At 39.9% G+C, this 19082-nt stretch overlaps 3 protein-coding genes across 4 annotated transcripts; 1 reads left to right on the top strand and 2 right to left on the bottom strand.

Moving 5' to 3' along the window:
- Positions 1 to 343: 343 nt before the first annotated feature.
- polr2c (RNA polymerase II subunit C) lies at positions 344 to 4414 on the bottom strand. Its single transcript, XM_073471988.1, has 9 exons — positions 4254 to 4414; positions 3278 to 3327; positions 2484 to 2552; positions 2306 to 2358; positions 2012 to 2140; positions 1882 to 1933; positions 1557 to 1725; positions 1387 to 1461; positions 344 to 981 (listed from the first exon to the last, which is right to left on the bottom strand). The coding sequence occupies exons 1-9, from the start codon at positions 4337 to 4339 to the stop codon at positions 837 to 839; spliced, it is 828 nt and encodes a 275-aa protein (XP_073328089.1). The 5' UTR covers positions 4340 to 4414; the 3' UTR covers positions 344 to 836.
- A 1240-nt stretch (positions 4415 to 5654) lies between these two features.
- coq9 (coenzyme Q9 homolog (S. cerevisiae)) lies at positions 5655 to 12582 on the bottom strand. Its single transcript, XM_073472864.1, has 9 exons — positions 12505 to 12582; positions 10683 to 10920; positions 9276 to 9411; positions 8885 to 9027; positions 8631 to 8715; positions 8311 to 8415; positions 6854 to 7009; positions 6472 to 6525; positions 5655 to 5985 (listed from the first exon to the last, which is right to left on the bottom strand). The coding sequence occupies exons 1-9, from the start codon at positions 12560 to 12562 to the stop codon at positions 5950 to 5952; spliced, it is 1011 nt and encodes a 336-aa protein (XP_073328965.1). The 5' UTR covers positions 12563 to 12582; the 3' UTR covers positions 5655 to 5949.
- A 333-nt stretch (positions 12583 to 12915) lies between these two features.
- ciapin1 (cytokine induced apoptosis inhibitor 1) lies at positions 12916 to 19081 on the top strand. Of its 2 annotated transcripts, none has more exons than XM_073471904.1 (9): positions 12916 to 13023; positions 13672 to 13834; positions 14068 to 14211; positions 15363 to 15442; positions 15730 to 15898; positions 17131 to 17207; positions 17832 to 17953; positions 18114 to 18195; positions 18309 to 19081. In XM_073471904.1, the coding sequence occupies exons 2-9, from the start codon at positions 13678 to 13680 to the stop codon at positions 18417 to 18419; spliced, it is 942 nt and encodes a 313-aa protein (XP_073328005.1). In that variant the 5' UTR covers positions 12916 to 13023; positions 13672 to 13677; the 3' UTR covers positions 18420 to 19081. The 2 variants fall into 2 exon arrangements, with proteins under 2 accessions (XP_073328005.1, XP_073328007.1); XM_073471906.1 differs by having other exon boundaries at positions 12935 to 13023; positions 17134 to 17207.
- Position 19082: the final 1 nt, after the last annotated feature.

Below are 19082 nucleotides of genomic sequence, written 5' to 3'. Positions count from 1 at the left end.
GACAGAACACACTGAACATGCTGGGTGTGAAGACGCAAATACCTTGGATTTTCCCACATCCACCCAGAAGCCTGGCTCTGTGCAGTTATCACAATCCCATGATAATTAGCAAAAACAGTTTATAATGATGGCTAGTATAGGGCATAAGGGCTTCTCTTGTTTTCCCTTTTTTGGCTTTGCAAGGTAGTTTTTTTGATTCCCTGAGTTTTATTTTTGTCTGTATTTCCTCACATCATCAATGTGTTTGAGCTTTTGGACTTGTAAAAACAAAAAACTTCAATTAAAAAGTCATCTTTAACCCATTAAGAAATGATAATAAAATATTTAGTAAAAGTACACCACATCCTTCAAAATGGATTTATTTAAAAAGCAACATTTAACAAAATAATATAAGAGTGTAGGCATTACTCTGCCAACAACAAAACTAAGTGTGTATCAGTCTGAGACTGACTCCCTTTCAGACACTGACCTTGCATTGGATGGTTTAGCTCACACAGCTTATTTTATAATCACTGCTGACCATGAAATTATTTCAAGAATACATGTCCAAATAAATGGAAATCAATTTCATAGCATGTGTCATTTTGTACAAGGGGGTCAAATAACATTAACAATGAGGAATGATGTCTAATAATGAAACATTTAACATAATAGTTTTTATAACCGCTAGCCCAAAAGAGTCTCATTAGTTCGAACTTCCCATAGTTCAAGAATCACTGATTGGCCTTTGATAACAGAGACACAGAGATCCAAGGCCAGTACCCAGGGAGGATACATGTAATTCCATTCCTTTCCAAAGCTGTAAATGCAGGTCCTGCTGTGTTAGGGTGTGGCCCTCAGTTGATGGTGAGCACGTCGCTCTGGATCTCGTGGCTCAGCTGAGTCTGCAGGTCACTCAGCTTCTTCTTGAGGACAGCCAACGCGGACATGACAATGGTCTCCGGTCGCAGAGAGCCGCACGACTCAACATTATAAAAGAACCTGTGCAGGAAAAATGTTACGGATGAGCTGTTGGACTTCTGACACTGGCATTCTGCTTCATTTAAGTAGATTATACACCAAACTCAGAGCAGAAAAATATCTGTTTTACAAAAAAGACTTCATTTTATCACATTGCTGCACCATATTAAACCCCCTGATTCTTCTCCCCATGCAGTTTATTATAATGGAGTAATGACTATAGATTTACAACAGTTAGATGCATTTACCACTGCCCTTAATAGTAGTAGAAGTAGTAGTAGTAATAATGATAATAATAATAATAATAAGAATAATAATAATAATAATAACAATAACAATAATAATAATAATAATAATAATGATAATAATAATAATAATAATAATGTACTTTCATCGACTGAGGTATGAGAAAGATTCTCTTCTCACCTTTCTGGCTTTCCATTGGGGTCATAGGGAGCTTGAACCTCGTCCTCCTCAATCTCTGAGTATTCACTCTTTGGCCTGAGAACCAGAGAACAGCATGACAACTCATCATCCAGTCAGTGTTCATTTAACATTCATCCTTTCTGATGAGCCATACTAATATGGATACGTACCACTCCTCAGGGCGTGGGTAGACTGTGTGCCTCAGTGCATTGTCTGGGTCGTACTCGAAGGACACCCCCGCTGTCGGGTTCCACTTGGCATGCTCCTTTCCAAAGCCTTTCTTGGCGTATGCTCTGAGCCGCAGTTCCTGACCTTTGCGAAGCTTCACCAGTAAAATGTCTGTGTTGTGTCAGGAAATGACCGAGGATGAAGTGGAGAGAGTAAGGAAAATGTAAATGTTTAAAATGTGGGACAAAATGATGGAAAGACAAACGGCTGACAAGGAGAAGACAGGGACCAGCCAGTGATGACCCCTGCAGAAAGCTTAAAGCTTACCATCTTGTTCAACGTAGTCATTGGGATCATTGTCTCGACTCCTGGAAGTCACCTGGAAAGCAAAATAAAAAGATAGTCAGCTTTTCCTTCCGCTTCCCCTAATGAACCCAATAAAAGGGGAAAGACTGACCGGAATGACTCTGGGGTTGTTTGACAAAAGGTCACGTGATGTGACATGACGGGTCTGGTCTTCAGTGCATCGAACGTCCAGCGTCAACTCAACAGAACACTCTGGACAAAAATCATCACAGGTACAGTCCTGCAGGAGGATCAGATACACACATCTTTTTAAAAAACATCTTGTGAGTATGTAGCACTCCAACTTGTATTTTATTTTTGCACCAGCAGTGGTCCATTATTAATGGTGTTGCATTCAAGGGCAACTGGCCTACAACACTGATGACTGATACAACAGTGTACTTACCCTAGAATACTGCATTTTGTCCACGATGTCATCACTTGTAAGAGGTATGAGACCTGACGACAGGAGACAATATTGTTACAGCATCCTTTACAGATATCAGACCTCTCTGGGCACACTGCAGCACTATATAATCATAATGTGTTGCATTGAAAGCCGATCATTACACTGGAATACATACCAACTCTGTGTGCAACAAACTCATCATGAAGTACTGATGAATTGGCGTCAATCTGGATCCAGTCAATTGCTGCAAAGAAAGTAATGCAAGTTTAACTTAGTCACTTAGATTTGTGGTGTATTACAAAATGCTACATAGACTACATCTTCCAATGCCGTTATGTTGCTGATGTAGTCACTCAACTCTCCAACACCATCGCAACTCTCTTCACCTTTATTTATTTTGTCACTGTCATTTTAATATGACACCAAATAACAGTGTAGTTCAGGGCATAAACAGAACGCTGTGATACATGTAGTAACAGATGTATGTTTGTATTCAATATTGCCTTTTAGACAGAGCTCACTATAGCAATTTAGACATTTCACAGAAGGGAAAGCACATATGGAAAACAATTGGTCCGTGAGCCAGAAAGCACAATACTAGAGCCCTGAAGTGGCTCGCCTACATGGAATGCCTCTCATGACAATGTTATTGGTTACACCAATGCTTTCAATGCCAAAATGTCTGCTGTGAATGAGGTTTATTGCCCATGCTGGCTCACTGGCACAGGTTATAATAAGGGCAATAGAATAAAATTGAGCCAGTTAAAATTAATAACAACTGTCCTACAATGACAAGTCACCATGTCTGCTGAGTGAAATGTGCCCATGACAAACATTTCAGTTGTGTCTGTTAAAGTCGACTGATGCTGGCCACGTCAAACTGATTATATGGACCAAATTACTGTCCTGAGAGAGTTCAAATGACCCCACAACAAGTCTGCAATCCAGGCAAACAAATAGTTACTGTACCTATAGTAGCAACTTCTGACATGAAGACACGCCGAATCGAGTTTGCAACCCTGAAAAGGAGACAGACGACTATGTTTAGAGGTGAACTAGCATGAATGAAGCACTTCATTTGGAACCAGAAGTTACAACAACATAATAAAGAACAAACTAAACAAAAGTAACAGTGTCCGACAAAGGAGTAGGTAGAAGTAAAACGTATATATCCCTACCCCCTTCCACATTCTTCTTCTTTTAACTCCTATTATTTCAACAAATTCTCAAATTTATTTACAGCTATTAAACAAACAACTATCCCCAGTTTACTTGCCACCCAATTAAATAAATAAATATCCCAGTTTATTTACAATCCAAATATCCACCCAGTGTTACAACATAAATAGGAACACCCCTAATACAACCTTTCCTTTTCTGCATATCTGCCAAAAATATCTTTTTGTATATATTTTTTAATTGATTTATATTGGCTACGCCATACACTGAAATACACCCTCTTCTTAGTTGTACGAACACATTGGGTTTTTTTTAAATTAAATTCTCCTATTAGATTATAACCCCTCTCTGTCACAAAACATTTTTTTGAATGTTGCCCAGAAGTTAATTATTTCTTGCTTTACACATGATTATTGCAGTTTTAAATTTGACCAGATCTCTACATTTCAATTCATGCGACTTTAAAAACCGTGTGTTCTCAGACTCAGAACTTAGACTCAACTAACCACTACCACTGTTGCTAACTAGGAAACATAATGGCTGAATATGAATCGACCCTATGTCCACCACTTACGTTGGCAAGGATCATTTTCAGCATACATACACATTTTGGTTAAGGAGACGCTCAGTTACAAATAGCATTGCTATTGGCGCAGTAATATGGGAACAAACATGAGTTTGGGTCGGTGGAAGAATAATGGCTGCTCTCTGCCTCACACACTCACACACACACTGTAGTTGAATGCAAACAGAAGTGAATACTCACGCCAGGTCAGTGTTTTCAATGACAAACTTGACATTTTCGTCTGTTAGCTCTGTGATTTTCACGGTCGGTTGATTAGCATACGGCATTATTGGAGTTCAATAAGCCTAAATTTAACGTTGTAAAATCGTCGGCTCACTCCACTACCGCTGCTTCGGCTTGAAGGCCTCTCCGGAATTATTTATCAATCGCTGATTGGCCAGGATATGTAAGCCAGATCAATAATTGGTCTAAATGAGATATGGGGGCGGGTCTTTATTTCATATCCGGGTCATTGAAGACTGGGATGTCTTTTTCAAAATAAAAGCGCTCATTGTTATTTTTTTTTCCCTTAATGTGTGAATTTTCATTGTTGTCGGTATGATTTACATACAAGCTTTTATTTATTGATTATTAAACAATCCCTGTGGAGCTGAACTGTGGGCCACGCCCCTCCAGCCTGGATACACCAGGTTGAGTGCCTCTCGCAGCTGAATGCAGCAGGCTGAGTGCACCAGGTGAGGGTGGTTGGTTAATTAGCTGGGTTTGGAGTCACACACACACTCACAATCACTACAGAGCAGCAGTGGGAGCACGCAGCATGAGAGGTGACTGAGATTTGGACCAGAATACCAAGATTTGTTTGTGCAGAGCTGGGCTTTCGGGGGAGATGCAGCCGGTGAGCTCTTCGTATTTTCATGTTTGTTGCACTGCTGGTGTCCACTTAATGGTGGTGAGCACTTGGGTGATTTGATTGGGAGCTGTAGATGGTTGGGATCACGTTAAATGAATGTAATTAAAATATTTTATGGTTAAATGCAGTTTAAAGTATCATGTATTTGGATTTATCCTGGAGAGCTGATTTATTGTAAAGTTAAAATCTTAGAATCATAAGGTTAAATCAAATGTTTGAAGGTGATAGCTGTATACGGTATTTAACTTATTTATTTGGGATTAATTATTTGCTGCTTATTTACAGGGTTTATTTCTGGTTATATAAAGAATTTGTATGTGTTTATCTTGTTTCATTTTCTTAACATGATGTTTTTTGTGTTTAAAGGTTTTTCACCTGACTACTATTCACAATTGCATCCAACTTCCATAAATAAAAAGAAAGAAGTAAAAAGAGCAAAGGTGTGATGAGTGGAATCCTGTGAAGTCCTCCCGAGATTAGCTACCTTTCAAGTGGGGAGTTCTGCACTAATACCTTTCAACAGTGAGGGCACTTGACAATCCCAGTGAAAAAGCATTTATTCTTTATTGTCACAGTATCTTTTTCTATAATAAGTCAAATGTTTGTTTAAATAATGGAGCCTATCAACTCCAAAACTCAACTAATGGAGCTGTCTGCTTGAGTTCAACCTTTACAGTAGATGGTTGATTTAATATTCATCAGATAAGGGGAAAAAACATAAATGTTAAATATACAATAATAATAACTTTATTGAAGTCAAACAACAAGTCCTTTGTCCTTTTACACTGAGCAGGAGAGTGACATCTTGGACAGTGAAACAAAACAAGCCACTGGTCCTGCAGGTGAACACAAACAAAGACTTGTGGCCTCTGACAAATAATAACTTTCTCTTGCTGAATAAAAGTCATAATCCAATACTTTCAGTCTCATACAGTTAATCAGAAATGAGAGCAAAAAAAAATTGATCTCCAGCTCATGACACAAGCCAGACGGTCAGGATCAGCGTGAATGAGAGATGTTTTTACATCATCGCCTCTGGTTCAATCCTGTGAGGTTCTTCAGCTGTAAAACATAAGGCAAACATCAGCAACACACATTCAAATCTCAGAATCAGAATCTATGAATATGCAAATATTTTTAATTTCCAAAGTTTAATTGCTGGATACAATATGTCTATTATTAAATTGAAATGTTAGTGTATGTGCACTGGAGGCTTCAGGTCTCCACATCAAAGTTGTGTATACTGAATATTGGACCGAGACTGTCTTCCAAACTATTTGTGATGTCACAAATAACGCTCGTAGGCCCGCCTCTTAAAATCAGATTTTCAGTGAGCACAGATACACTTTGAGGAATGAATGTGAAAACAGCCTTCTAGTGTCAAACTGAAATTGAAAACATAGTTTTGACTGACAGTGGACTTTACCATTGTCATAAGGAGAGGTTTTATATTAACAGCATAGATGACTGAATGGCTTGTCTATATTTAAAAAGGGATGGAGGGTAAGAAGGGTGCATATAAATGATGAACATGAGTTAAAGACTTACTGTAACAGCAGCTCCCATGAGCCCCTGCACCACTGCTTCACCAGTCGACTGCACCTACAGAACAAAGTGGAACAAACAAAATATAATTGATAAAATAGGTCAAATGCCATTTAAATACAGGTTAACATCTGAATCTGTTTCACGCCCTTCATTTTAAACTCGTTATACTGAACTTGTGAAGTATTTTTTTTTTTCTTTTGCATTTGAGGATGACATTTTTTAATCTGAGGTCAGTTATGTATTATTATGATAGGTTAGGTAAGAAAACATAAAGAGGTGAGTATTCCAACATGAGTATCAAAAGGAGTCTTAAAACCACTCCTCTGTGACTACGCTTCATCTGTTCACCCCTTTGTACAAGTCTAGCTGTAGTACACTCTACCTGTTTAGCGGTGCCTGCCATGTTGACTACATCCTGAATGCGGTTGTCAAGGAAGTTCCAGGTGTCCTGGAAGTCTGGAGAAGAATCCTGAAGCATTACAAGCTCTGTGGTGTTGTAGATGCCCGTCAGTGCCGCCCGTTTGGTGTACCAGTTCATCTACAAAAGAAAGGCATGATATGGTTTGGTAGATTTTAGGAAGAGGCAAGGCAGTTTAAATTTATACTTAATGTGCCTTACATTAAAATGTAAACAAGTACAGAAGAATACACTAAATCATATACAAGAGAGTGCAACAGTGACAAAAATAAGAAAGGAGAAAAAATAAAGAGAGAATTAAAATGTAAACCAAATGATATCACATAGAAGCACAGGGCTGAGTGACAAACAAGTAAAGTGTGCACTCAAAGCATCTGTATGCTGTAAGCATGTTCCAAAGTCTTTGTGAGGCACTTCTTTAGACTTTCCTTGTCTGGTACATATCAAATAAAAAAAAACATCTTTGCTTTGACATGATTCAGGACAGGTGTGCTCTCTCACAGTTGATTTATTATCACGTATCATTTAAACTATTGGCTATCTTAAATAAAAACAAGTTGCAGCACAGTGGCCCCAGTTTACCTTTTCATTTTGCCATTTAGTGCTTTCATATTGCTCTGATGAAGGCTTGTTCACTTTGTGAATTGATAAACTCACAGCTGTGACAACACTTGTAGAAAAGAACAGTTATTATCCATCCTACTGTAATTCATGTGACTTAATGTATTAACTTTTAAATGCACGGTCAAGAGTTAGTTATGTTCTCCAGTCACTCTTAGTTTTAATTCGCAATATTCATTCATCCACACCATTTTGGGAATCTATATTATTAGGTAGTGTGTGTTAAGGGATGCAATAGAAAGAGACAGAAACAGGGGGAAAATTGTGCTGTGTTAAATATATGTGACTCTTTTTATATCACCTTTTCCTTCCTAAAATGAAAAACAGGGGTTATTATTTTGATTAATATATGTTGATAATATAACAATCATTCTCATACTAAAGTGGATGTCACACTGAATGTCTGAGAGGCTGTTCAGAACTGGTTTTACCATCTGTCCTGAGTGATCCGATCAGTTGACAGCTCGTCTGTCAGTTCTTGTGGCCAATGTGGTGAAAACAAATGGTTTAACCCCTTGTTAGTTTAAATTCATCACTATTTTTGCTCCTGATATAAATTGAGTATGGACTTATAACGATGATTAAACTTTACCACAGATATACATTTTTAAAGGGCACCTGCCATTAAATCAGTAATAAGCCCTTTCAATGGACGTGGTGTAAGTAGGGACAGAGTCAGGTGTTGGTGGGGGAGTAACCTGGGAGGTGGCAGGCCTGACACTGTGAGGGTGGTGATGAAAGGGGGACAGGAAGGTATGAGCAGAAGAAGGCGAGGATCGAGGGTGATAAGATCCACTCACGTCTGTGGATCGGTCTCCAGCGTAGTACCAGATGTCGTCCACCAAGGTGGAAAGGTGCTTCAGGCTGTCGGGGATGTTGTGAGGAAGGAGCAGGAGGCTCATTGCCTGAGAACACACACACACACACACACACACACACACACACACACACACACACACACACACACACACACACACACACACACACACACACACACACACACACGAGTCAAGGATCATATATATTTTCTGCTTTTGTCTTGATCTGTCACTAACGGGAAAAAAAATAGATTAAAAGAGACACAGAAGTCTGTTCCTTGTGCTCATCATACACACTATACCTGTGGCCATGTTTCAATGTAGGGGATGTGCATCCTCAGTCTGGTCTCTACAGCATCTCTTAGAAAGTCAGCAGTCTTCTTTGGTCTGCAACACAGTTGTCAAATCAAAAAGCTGAAAAGTACAATTTTTCATTAAAAGGTGATGTGATTTTCCATTTCAACAGTAGAATTAGACTGCAGGTGTGTGAGTGTGTGTGTGTGTGTGTGTGTGTGTGTGTGTATGTGTATGTGTGTATGTGTATGTGTATACATACTCGGCCTGGCCCAGCTGGACCTGCTTGTGTTGTTCAGCCAGGATCTCTGTCAGCTGTGAGTTGCACTGGGTGATGAAGTGGAGGACCAAGTCACCAGCTCCGTTATAGAACATACCAGTGGAAGCAGAGGATAGGCCGAGCGTCTGGTACCAACACAACAATAACACAACACAATAAAATCAGGCTGAGTCAGACTGTACAATATCAACTTCAGTCATATGAGAAGCAAGCAGGAAAAAAATCTATGACCTGGTTTGGCCATCAAAGAATCTCAAAAGAAGAGAGAGAATGGTAAACCTTTAGGGTGCACTTAATATACCAATCGTGTGCGCTGGCTGTTAGCTGTGTTTGCCCTAAAGCTGCTCTAATTTTCATTTTAACTGTGGCTCACCTCAGCACCGGCCGCAATGGCTTCCATTGACCAGCCGTGCAGTGGGACGAACTCGAGAGCTGCAGTCAGGATTCGAGCCTGAAGCTGCTCCTCTGTCTCATATTCCTCTCCCTGCTCTCCGCCCTGGTCCTGGTAACTTTCCACAGACAAATAAAAAGTCATGTTTCAGCATAAAAGAAGCACAGACAGAGAACATGACACAAGTAAAAAGTGTAATTTGTGAGAAATAGCCAGAAATCGAAGATATCTCCAAAGCTATATGGGGCAGCATAACCACTAACTGCTGGTAACTATACTCTTTGCTGTAGTTATCTTTGGATGTAGCGACTAGCTGCTGTTAGTAAGTAGCTCAGTTAGCCATGGAGCTAAGTGGTCCCATTAGCTGACTTGAGTCTGCCCGCACCACAAACTCAGTTACAGTACAGAGGTGATTTACAGCGGCTCTAATCAGAACTATGACTCCAGGGACGAGAAGATACCGCGGGCAGGGACAGAAGAGATGAAGCAGCAGAGGAGAAAGAGAGTTGGACATCAGCAGCAGGCAAAAAGGGAGTGTAGAGTTGGAATAATTTCACATTTTGCTCTGTGAACTGAGGAGCTATTTGGACCAAACTGGAGATCATGGTGGAAAGACAAACTAAAACTGGTGAGTTTTATTTTGTTTATGTTGAGTTTGAATGAAGTATGTTTTGTGATGAATCAATGAGACATTAAAGCTTGTCTGAGTTCGGTAAAAGAGACAGTTGTATTTTTCTATTTAGTAAGGAAAATGGTGTAAAGATATTTTCTTCCTTGACATTTTGTAAGTTTATTTTGTTTATTTATTAGACTAAGTCGCAAACTTGCTGCTTCTACATCTCCCAGCTGATTTCTACTTGAGGTACAAAGCAGTAGAGCAGCAGGAGAGAGGATGGACAGCGGCTAGCTGGTTAGCATGCTAACTTCAGTAGACAATTCTGCAAACCACAGACGTCATTCACATAATGTCAACACTTTGTTGATCATTTTAGGTCAATTTTTGAATGGTTTAGACTCAAATCTGTGCATAACTGTGCATCAGGGGAGACTGAATTTCCTGCAATCCTGCAAGGTGGTGTCAGTAAGCAAGACAGTGAAAAAGTGACAAAACCTCCAACTTCTCACAAATTGTATGTCTTACTTCACCAACAATATCCAGTGAGCTACAGGCTCATTCATTTGTTGCAAAAGTAACTAGGAAGTCCCTTCAGTCTTATCATCCTTCACATTACATAATCATACGTGATATACAGCACAGGGGGCAGTTTTATATTTCTTTGCACTAATACTAACATGGGTTTTTCATATTGAATCTTTGTACCTACTGGGCACTGCAGGTCATTTCTATGTATTGTGTGCTGTTTGCTGTGTGCTTTTGTATTGACCAACCTGGTGTTTTGCCTGGAAGCCTCCTCCTCAGCTGCTGGGTCAGATTTTGAGTCTTCCTGGGAAGCCTCTGCTTTGTCCTGTTCAGCAGGGGGGGCATGGTAGTGCTCATGGTAGGTTGTGGACGATGAGGAGGGAGTTTTGTCAGATTTGGATTCATCCTGAAGCCTCAGTGCTGCACGGTGGAAGCCTCGTCTCAGGCTGCTGCACTGAGGGGTCGTTGCTGTCGGTGCAGCCACCACTGGAAGGAGAAATATATTCATTAGCTTCTCAGGATTTGGTTGGAGGAAAACTAAGGAAACCTAATATTTAAAATAAGACTCAAGCTCAACAAAACATGGACATCCATGGTAAAAAATATTGGGACTTTGCACTTTGTTTAAAGTAACTTAACAATGATGTCACAGGCGTTAGATTGGATTTCAGTCTTCTACAGAGACCCAAAAATGTTCAAAATAAACTACAAAATGTCTAACCAATATCGTTGATGCCATTTTAAGGGAATCAAGTCAGTACCAGAGGCAGCGCTCAACTTTCTGCATGTTTGATTGTGTTTTCTTTCTCAATCTTTTTTTCTGTAAACATAATTAATTTTATCAAAATGTTCTAAGCTAGTTCCTTCTTCCAGAATGTGTTTAGCCTGTTCAGTTGTCACAAAATCTTAAATTCATTTTTGAGTTCTCACTTTCACCGAGTTAGCAGCTGATGCAAGAATAAACAGTTGCACCTTGTGTCACCTTGTTGCCTCAGCCTCTTTCTGCACCACTTATAAAGCCATTGAGTGTTATCTTTTGTTCGTTTTGGTACACAACAGTGACATAAAACAACAGATTGAGATTCAACCCTTCCCTGTACAAAATGGCTGACTTTTATGTTGCAGTTGTGTAGAAGAGAGAACATCCCAACACTACAAACTGCACACAGGTTTTCGATCATAAATCTCCTTCAGGAATAACAGACTAAACTATTGTGTAGTATATGTAAAGCTAGTAGAAGGTGCAGATTCTGGTGTGCAAAGTGCTTATTTATACTACTTGATGGTGCCCCAAGTGGATATAGCACAACATTTCAGTCAGAGGAGTGGTGGAGACTCGAATCCTTTGAAATAATGCAGATACTTAAAAATATCACATGTGCATACATATTACAGTGGGATCTCCTGCCTGGTATCCAGTTATTTCTTACAACTCCTCAGGGTGCCAATAATATAGACCTGTACATCGTATTATTACCATGTGACATGAGACCAGATCTGGTTTTCTGTCAGCTGTTTTGTTCCAACATGTTCATCAACTTTCAGGATTAAAATATTGAATATACATGCTGCCAAATAAAGAAAGGGGTGATGTATAGGGGATTACACTGTCCGCGTCCTTTATCAAAATCAATCGGTAGCTTCTTCTGATTCAGTGCCAACAACAACACGTGAGCGTTCAAACAAGAAAATCTAAGCTATATATAGACAATTTAGAAGAAACATAGCTAGCCTACTTGCATAACCAGAGAGGAGACGCCCCCCCACTCGCAGAAACTTGTTTACCATGTAATGCATGTTGAACTGTTGAGGTCTACAACACCGCAGCGCCATGTCAACCCACAATTATCGGCCTAATGACTTCACTTTAAAGCTACAGCAAACATAATGTTGCCCTGATGCTGTCCTCCATGGTCACCTTCTGTGATAAGTGACTTTGGCAGGGATAGTTAACGTCAACACAACACTGGCTCGTTTCCACTTCATGCAACGGTTAACATTAAACAAATGATTTCCCAGGCTGTCCATTATTTGCACGACAACCACAACAACACAGCAGTCCTGTCTTACCGCTGCCGAGCCCCCGAAGTGCCCTTCCAGCACGTAGACCTCTCAGCAGCGCCGCCATGTTCAGCTGCACTGGGAGGATTTTTTTTAGACACGTTGACGTCACATTGGTGCGACTGCTGAGAAATACAAACTAATCAAGTTAGCAAGAATAAGACAAAAAAAAACAAAACACGATGCTGTATACAAATTAAACTGTTTGGAACGTGCTTTCGATATGAGTAAAGGGGAAACAAACGATATTAATAAATGGAATATGATTATTTTATCTGAGTTACTTAATTATATCCCTAATATATACAACCTGTTGGTTTTTACCGGATACTTTGAATAGCCGAAATGTTACATCACATACACAAGGATCTTATTTTGAAAATTCTGACCGGTAGACAGGTTTCTTACTTTGTGTAACTTGACAGTACACATCCGCCAAGAGGTGAACGGAGTACACTCGACTGCGCTGTTCTTTCATTTCAATAATTTTGACCACCAAAAGCGTTTAAGAACAAATATATAAAAAACGTGAGTATAATTTTGTTAGTGTTTAGTCGTCTACCGGACTTTCCCGGTCTTAACAACCCGCTGATATAAACTTAATAAGCACCGGCGTCTTCTGCGTCACAACAGCGTGTATCTACAGCTAGCCTGTGTTATTCCACCTGTGTCAACATTACAAATAAGCTAATCCGCTAACGATTAGTTATCAAGACTAAAGCTGAAATAAATAATAATTTCGTGACTATATGTTAACGTTATCCGAGAAACGTCTTGGTGTATAATGAATAGACAGAAGCTTCCAGACCAGTCCACTGTTTTCACATGTTAATATAATTTTTTTGCGTTTTTCGCGTTTCTTGCGATAACAAATATAATCTCAAGGTAATTTTTTTTCATGGGACTGACTTCTGTTTTCATGGGAGCGTTTTGAATCGTGGCTAAAACCGGCTGTCGTCATCATGGGTGCTAGAGCAAGAGAGCTTATTCATGGTCTTATAATACATCGGTGGTCGTTGACGTAACCTCCACCGTTTGGTCTGTTATTTCACTCTGTTGGTCTGACTGGATCATCTCCAGTAATGACACTTGTCTTCACTCTCAGATGATCCACAAACAGACAGAGAGGCTGTATTTGTTTGAGTCTAACTTCAGTAAATTTGTACTTTTCTCCAGGAATCCATGGCAGGCCTTGGTGTCAAAGCAGGAGACAAGGTGCTGTTGGTTTGGACTCAGCCTTCAGCACCAGCAGCCCTGAAACAGCATGCAGAGGAACTGGCGGCCATTGTTGGTGAAGACGGCAAAATATCAGTGGAGAACACGGAGATGTTATTGATGTGTGAGTGACTGATTTTTAAGTTATACTAGGCACTTGCTTTAATAGGCTGAGTCACAAAGTATATCTGCATTTGAGAAGAGTGTTCTATCGTCACGATTGTACAGTATTTGATGTGGTTTATCCTGTCATCATAAATACAATTCTGTCAGAAATGAGAAGTGTGTTCAGCAGGGTTAGGGAGAGTGCATGAATTGAAAAGTCAGGAGTAAAGTGATCCTCTCTTCTCTCCTCAGCCTCCCACTCAGCGTCCACCTTTGACTGTGTGCTCTCTTGCCTTCTGGCTGATAGCTCCTCCATCCACAGTTCAGAGACTCTCGCAGAATTAGCCAGAGTGCTCAAACCTGGTGGGAAGCTGGTTCTGGATGAAGCAGTTACAGGTGAGAATGGAAAGATTGTTCTACATTTTGATGAAGGTTCTCAGTCATCCAGGTCATGGTTATCTTAGTGCTATATTGTAGGCACCTGGACGTGTTTCAGTTTCTTGAGGATGTTTCACCGCTCATCCAAGAGGCTACTTCAGTTATAACTAACTGGAGGAGAGTTGCAGGCTTTTAAACTTTGTGTGGGAGTGTCCTTACAGAGTCGTTAGAGACACATGTTAGCTCTGAGTTTCAGAGTTGATAGAGCGACTTGTGGGTCGTTGACCCAACTGGCCTTCATGTGGGTTGCTAGAGCTAGGTGAGCCCAGATGTGAATGGTTGTTAAGCTGTCTGGGGAGGGAACTCAGTACTGCATTGTAGGGGGTTGATAAGGAATGTCGTAGGCCACCTCCTCTGTTCAAAGACGGTTGTTCCAGTTTGACATAGATGGATTCTTTTACTCCTCTTTCAAACCATCTGTCTTCACTGGCCAAGATGTTTACATTGTTGTCCTCAAAGGAATGATTTTTCTCCTTCAGATGTAAGTGGACAGCAGAATCTTTGCCTGCCGTATTGGAAACAGGGTGTCTGCAGGTTCTTGAAAAGTCTTAAAATGTCTTGTATTCAATTTTATAAATATAAATTAATTGCCACATGCATTTTTATCTAATTAAATTTTTCCATCTTTAAATTCTTTTTATCAAAATGAGTCAAGCTACTCTGCGTCTACATTTCTGATGTTACAAATCTTTAAACGTACCACTGAGCCTAACACTGTATGTTTACTTCATACTTGCACTTACCTGTTGGTAAAATGCAGATGAACCTAACTCCCTCTAATAACCATATTCCTACATAAAACCTACTTCTGCACAGGACCACATATAGTATTTTTATACCTTTATACTTAACCTGCAATGCTCAATTAAGAACAGATGATTTGTTAATAACTGACACTCTAAAATAGTGCTCTAAAAAATGCTACAGGGCATTATGTTTAAAAATGTAATTAAAATAAATAAACTTTGCATTGCTTATCTATAAATCTTTATATAATTTATCTCATGTGTCAAGTGTCTTTATTCACAAGTAGACTGTGCTGCAGTGATGAGGATGTGGCTCTTATTGTGTCATGAAGTGTGTTTGATGTGTTCCTTTCTGTGCTCCAGGAGCTGAGACGCAGAGTGTGAGGACTGCTGAGAAGCTGATGTCAGCTCTGAAGTTGTCAGGCTTTATGTCAGTCCATGAGGTGAGTGAGCGTGTTCAGGCACAGAGAGCATAAAAACCTAAAACATGCCATTGTGTCTATGACTATGTAGTTAATTTTCTGCAATTACAATTGCAATTATTGCAATTACAATTATTGTTCTCTTGAAGGAGGTGTTTCACTTCACAAACCACAATGTTCAGGCTAGAATATGAGTAATGAAATCCTGTGGTCGACCACATACAATAAATCTTGTATGAATATGGGTAAAGACCTGCATCAGTTTAATCCTTTTTGACCCTTTGACACTGTTGCTTCTTCCCATCCAGGTCACTAAAGCAGAACTAACTCCTGAGGCGTTGAGCTCCCTCAGGACGGCCACTGGTTACCAAGGAAACACTCTGTGTAGAGTCCGCATATCTGCCTCCAAACCCAACTTTGATGTGGGATCATCCAGTCAGATTAAACTGTCATTTGGGAAAAAGACACCCAAGCCAGGTAGGTTATAAATCCAGTTTTTTAGTTTTTATTCCTCTGCGCCGACAATAGCCTTGGCAATACTTTTTTAACTTTTCTGGCCGTCATTTGACTCCATAACTTCACATTTAGTCAGATACTGAACTGGTGCCCCAAATCTTGGGTGTCCACTAGGGCTGAACGATTTATCGTTTTCTGATCGAAATTGCGATTTCAGACAAGGCGATCATGTGATTGCCAAAGCTGCGGTTTTTGCAGCGCTCCTGACTGACCCAGGATCTGTTGTGTCAACTATTTTACACATACATGCCGTCTCTCTACCATCCTGCCAAGCTCACCGATCAGAAGCGGCATGCTACTCGTGGACAGGTCACGCTAACCAATCAGTATTAACCTGCTCCTTAACGTGTTCTGAAATGGCTCCAGCTGGACCAGAAGCGGAGTTAGGGGATTTAATCCCCAAGAAAAACAGCACGTTGGTCATTTGGGAGTATTGGACGTGCACCAGGTACTGTGCAAAACCTGTCGCGCTACAGTTGCAACATCCAGCGGAAACACAACCAATTTATACCGGCACTTGAAAAATCGCCACAGGCATTTGCATGACGAGTGCATGACGAAAAAGTCCGGTGACAATGATACTCAGGCCCACTGTAGCAAACAGACTACAATTACAGCATCTTTTGCCAGTGTAACTCCGCATGATAAGAGCAGCCACACTGGGACACCGGGAATTGTTTTGTATTTTATTTAAAGGAACTTGGGGCAGGATCAAGAAATAAGACTCAATAGTGACACGACGGCCGTTGCGGCCGTTAGGGTAACTGCAGCCATCAGCCGTGCATGCTTCTTGTTAATAAATACATTTGGAAGCAATTTTTAACTTTAGTTTTCATCCTTGCATTAGAGTAATAGCATTTAATGTTTTAATGTTACTGTACATGGTGAATATTGCACTGAAGCTTGATTTGAAGGAAATCGTGAATCAAATCGAAATCGCAATATCTGTCAGAAAAATCGCAATTAGATCTTTTCCTAAAATCGTTCAGCCCTAGTGTCCACCTTGAAACTGTGCTGACTGTAGAGATCTACTGTGCTGCTGGGTTGAACATGTGTGTTAGAAGCATCCCCGTCTTAGAATTTGTTACTTCTTTTTCAAAGTGCTCCAAAAGGCTTCATAACATGTATAGCCACTGAGTTGCGTATTTGTATTTATCCATGTAACTAATATTTGCAAAAATCATTGTTTTCAGCAGAGAAACCTACTCTGGATCCCAACACTGTCAAAATGTGGACGCTGTCAGCCAATGACATAGATGATGAAGATGTGGTGAGTTATGCATTTTTGTATCTTTGTGTGTCCCAATGTAGAAGCTCGTCAGTTTTAACTGATTGCCTGTTAAAAAACGTAGTCTGTAACATAATCCAAGTATCACGGTATTAAAGTAATGTCATATGATTACTCTCCATTACCTTTAGATTATCTCAATACCAAACATATGCAAATGAAGACTAGTGAAAAGAAATATCAATAAGATGACTTTTGCTTAATCTTAATGAGTGCCTATTCTGTATTACACACTTGTCTATTCGGTTTCACTCAACACCAGACTGATGTTGTGTGAGATTTGTGAAGTGTTGTCATGTGTGTGCATGGTTACAGACTAGTATATTATTCTTTATTTTAAAATTGTAGTCCTGTTAGTAATGCCATTTTCTTAATGATTGTAATCTAATCTCATCTGTTTTTCCTGTAACTTTCCCAGAATACAGCAAGCTTTTTTGGTATCCTAGTTATGTAATCCTGTTATACATTACTCCCCAAGCCTGCTTACCACCTCACATGTTATAGTCATACATTTTAAGAGCCACATGGATATATTCCAGCGTTTTTCCCTACACTGTGCTTCCAGCATTTACTTAGTCTTGCCCCCTCTGGTCCCCTTCTCTCTAGGATCTGGTGGACTCTGATGCCCTGCTGGATGAAGAGGACTTGAAGAAACCAGACCCAGCTTCTCTTAAAGCACCTGACTGTGGAGTGGGAGCAGGCAAGAAGAAGAAAGCCTGCAAGAACTGGTGAGGTCACCACGCAAGCATTTATAAACCAGAGAAATATGTTTAATTGATTGCAGCTGCAACAGAAAAAGTATTTATTTTACATGTATCTGCACTTTGGAAAGCATTTAAACATTATCTCTCACCATATGTTGTTTGTTGATGTTGTATGTTTGTGTAGCTCATGTGGTCTTGCGGAGGAGTTAGAGCAGGACACTAAAGGAAAACAAACAAAGAGCACACCAAAATCTGCCTGTGGAAGTGTGAGTATATTTTGACAGTCAACTTCTACCATGTTTTCTCATATTTTCCCTCCTATCAAAGTAACCTGTTAACAGTGTAAAGAAATAATAGATTTAATTTCTATTTGTGGCAGTGTTACCTGGGCGATGCATTCCGATGTGCTAGCTGTCCGTACACGGGCATGCCAGCGTTCAAACCAGGAGAGAAGATAGTGCTGGACAAGAAGACACTGACGGATGCATGAAACACTAGATTTCACACATCATTCTGCCCATGAATCAAAATATTACATTCCTTGTTTTTGCCGAGCCAGCAGTGCACAATTCTTTCTGCAAAAGCGTTGCAGAGTTGAAAGCCATTTTTACAGTGGCGTCATTGCAGAAGTGATGGGGATTTCTGCCTGTCTGCTCAGTAAGATGGCGTGTGATGGATTCACTGTTTGAAATTACAGCAATCATCATGTTTATGATTTGGTGCACTCACGTATTTACTATGGCAATAGCAAGTCATCTTCACTTAACAGTTTCTTAGATAGTTTGGCAATGCAGCCATGACAATGAGCAAAAGTGAGATTTGAATGAAATTTTAAAAAAGTGCACTGTCATTGCAAATTTCCTCCTGCTGTTGTTAATTATGAAAATGATGTAGGGATTATAAGTACTAAAAAGCACCAAAATGCCTTTGTTTTGTTATTTTCATTTGAAGTTCTATTTACACCTCACTGCTGACATTCAGAGTATAAAGTGAAAACTACATAATGCTCACCGTACAATTTAAGCCTATGGGGATCCATAAAACAGCACACAAGCCGTCCAATTCAAGATTATTTCTATGTATATAAAGGCAAACACTTGACATGTTGTTGCTTCTTTGTGTTTCATTAAAATAATATAGCCTTAAGCCACAC

The sequence above is a fragment of the Pagrus major genome, chromosome 8 (assembly GCF_040436345.1).
Source record: "Pagrus major chromosome 8, Pma_NU_1.0".
NCBI classification, from domain to species: domain Eukaryota; kingdom Metazoa; phylum Chordata; class Actinopteri; order Spariformes; family Sparidae; genus Pagrus; species Pagrus major.
This window is presented reverse-complemented; position numbering and strand designations above follow the sequence as displayed.

Excerpts from the sequence above, each read along its gene's own strand:
- polr2c (XM_073471988.1), bottom strand. The coding sequence starts at position 4,339 with ATGCCGTATGCTAATCAACCGACCGTGAAAATCACAGAGCTAACAGAC. Across the intron at positions 2,359-2,483 it reads GTTTGTTGCACACAGAGTTG|GTCTCATACCTCTTACAAGT; the intron begins GTATGTATTCCA and ends TCCTGTCGTCAG. Across the intron at positions 1,934-2,011 it reads ACAACCCCAGAGTCATTCCG|GTGACTTCCAGGAGTCGAGA; the intron begins GTCAGTCTTTCC and ends TTTGCTTTCCAG.
- coq9 (XM_073472864.1), bottom strand. The coding sequence starts at position 12,562 with ATGGCGGCGCTGCTGAGAGGTCTACGTGCTGGAAGGGCACTTCGGGGG. Across the intron at positions 9,412-10,682 it reads GCTTCCAGGCAAAACACCAG|TTACCAGGACCAGGGCGGAG; the intron begins GTTGGTCAATAC and ends GTCTGTGGAAAG. Across the intron at positions 8,416-8,630 it reads ACATTGAAACATGGCCACAG|GCAATGAGCCTCCTGCTCCT; the intron begins GTATAGTGTGTA and ends GTGTGTTCTCAG.
- ciapin1 (XM_073471904.1), top strand. The coding sequence starts at position 13,678 with ATGGCAGGCCTTGGTGTCAAAGCAGGAGACAAGGTGCTGTTGGTTTGG. Across the intron at positions 13,835-14,067 it reads CACGGAGATGTTATTGATGT|CCTCCCACTCAGCGTCCACC; the intron begins GTGAGTGACTGA and ends TTCTCTCCTCAG. Across the intron at positions 14,212-15,362 it reads TCTGGATGAAGCAGTTACAG|GAGCTGAGACGCAGAGTGTG; the intron begins GTGAGAATGGAA and ends TCTGTGCTCCAG.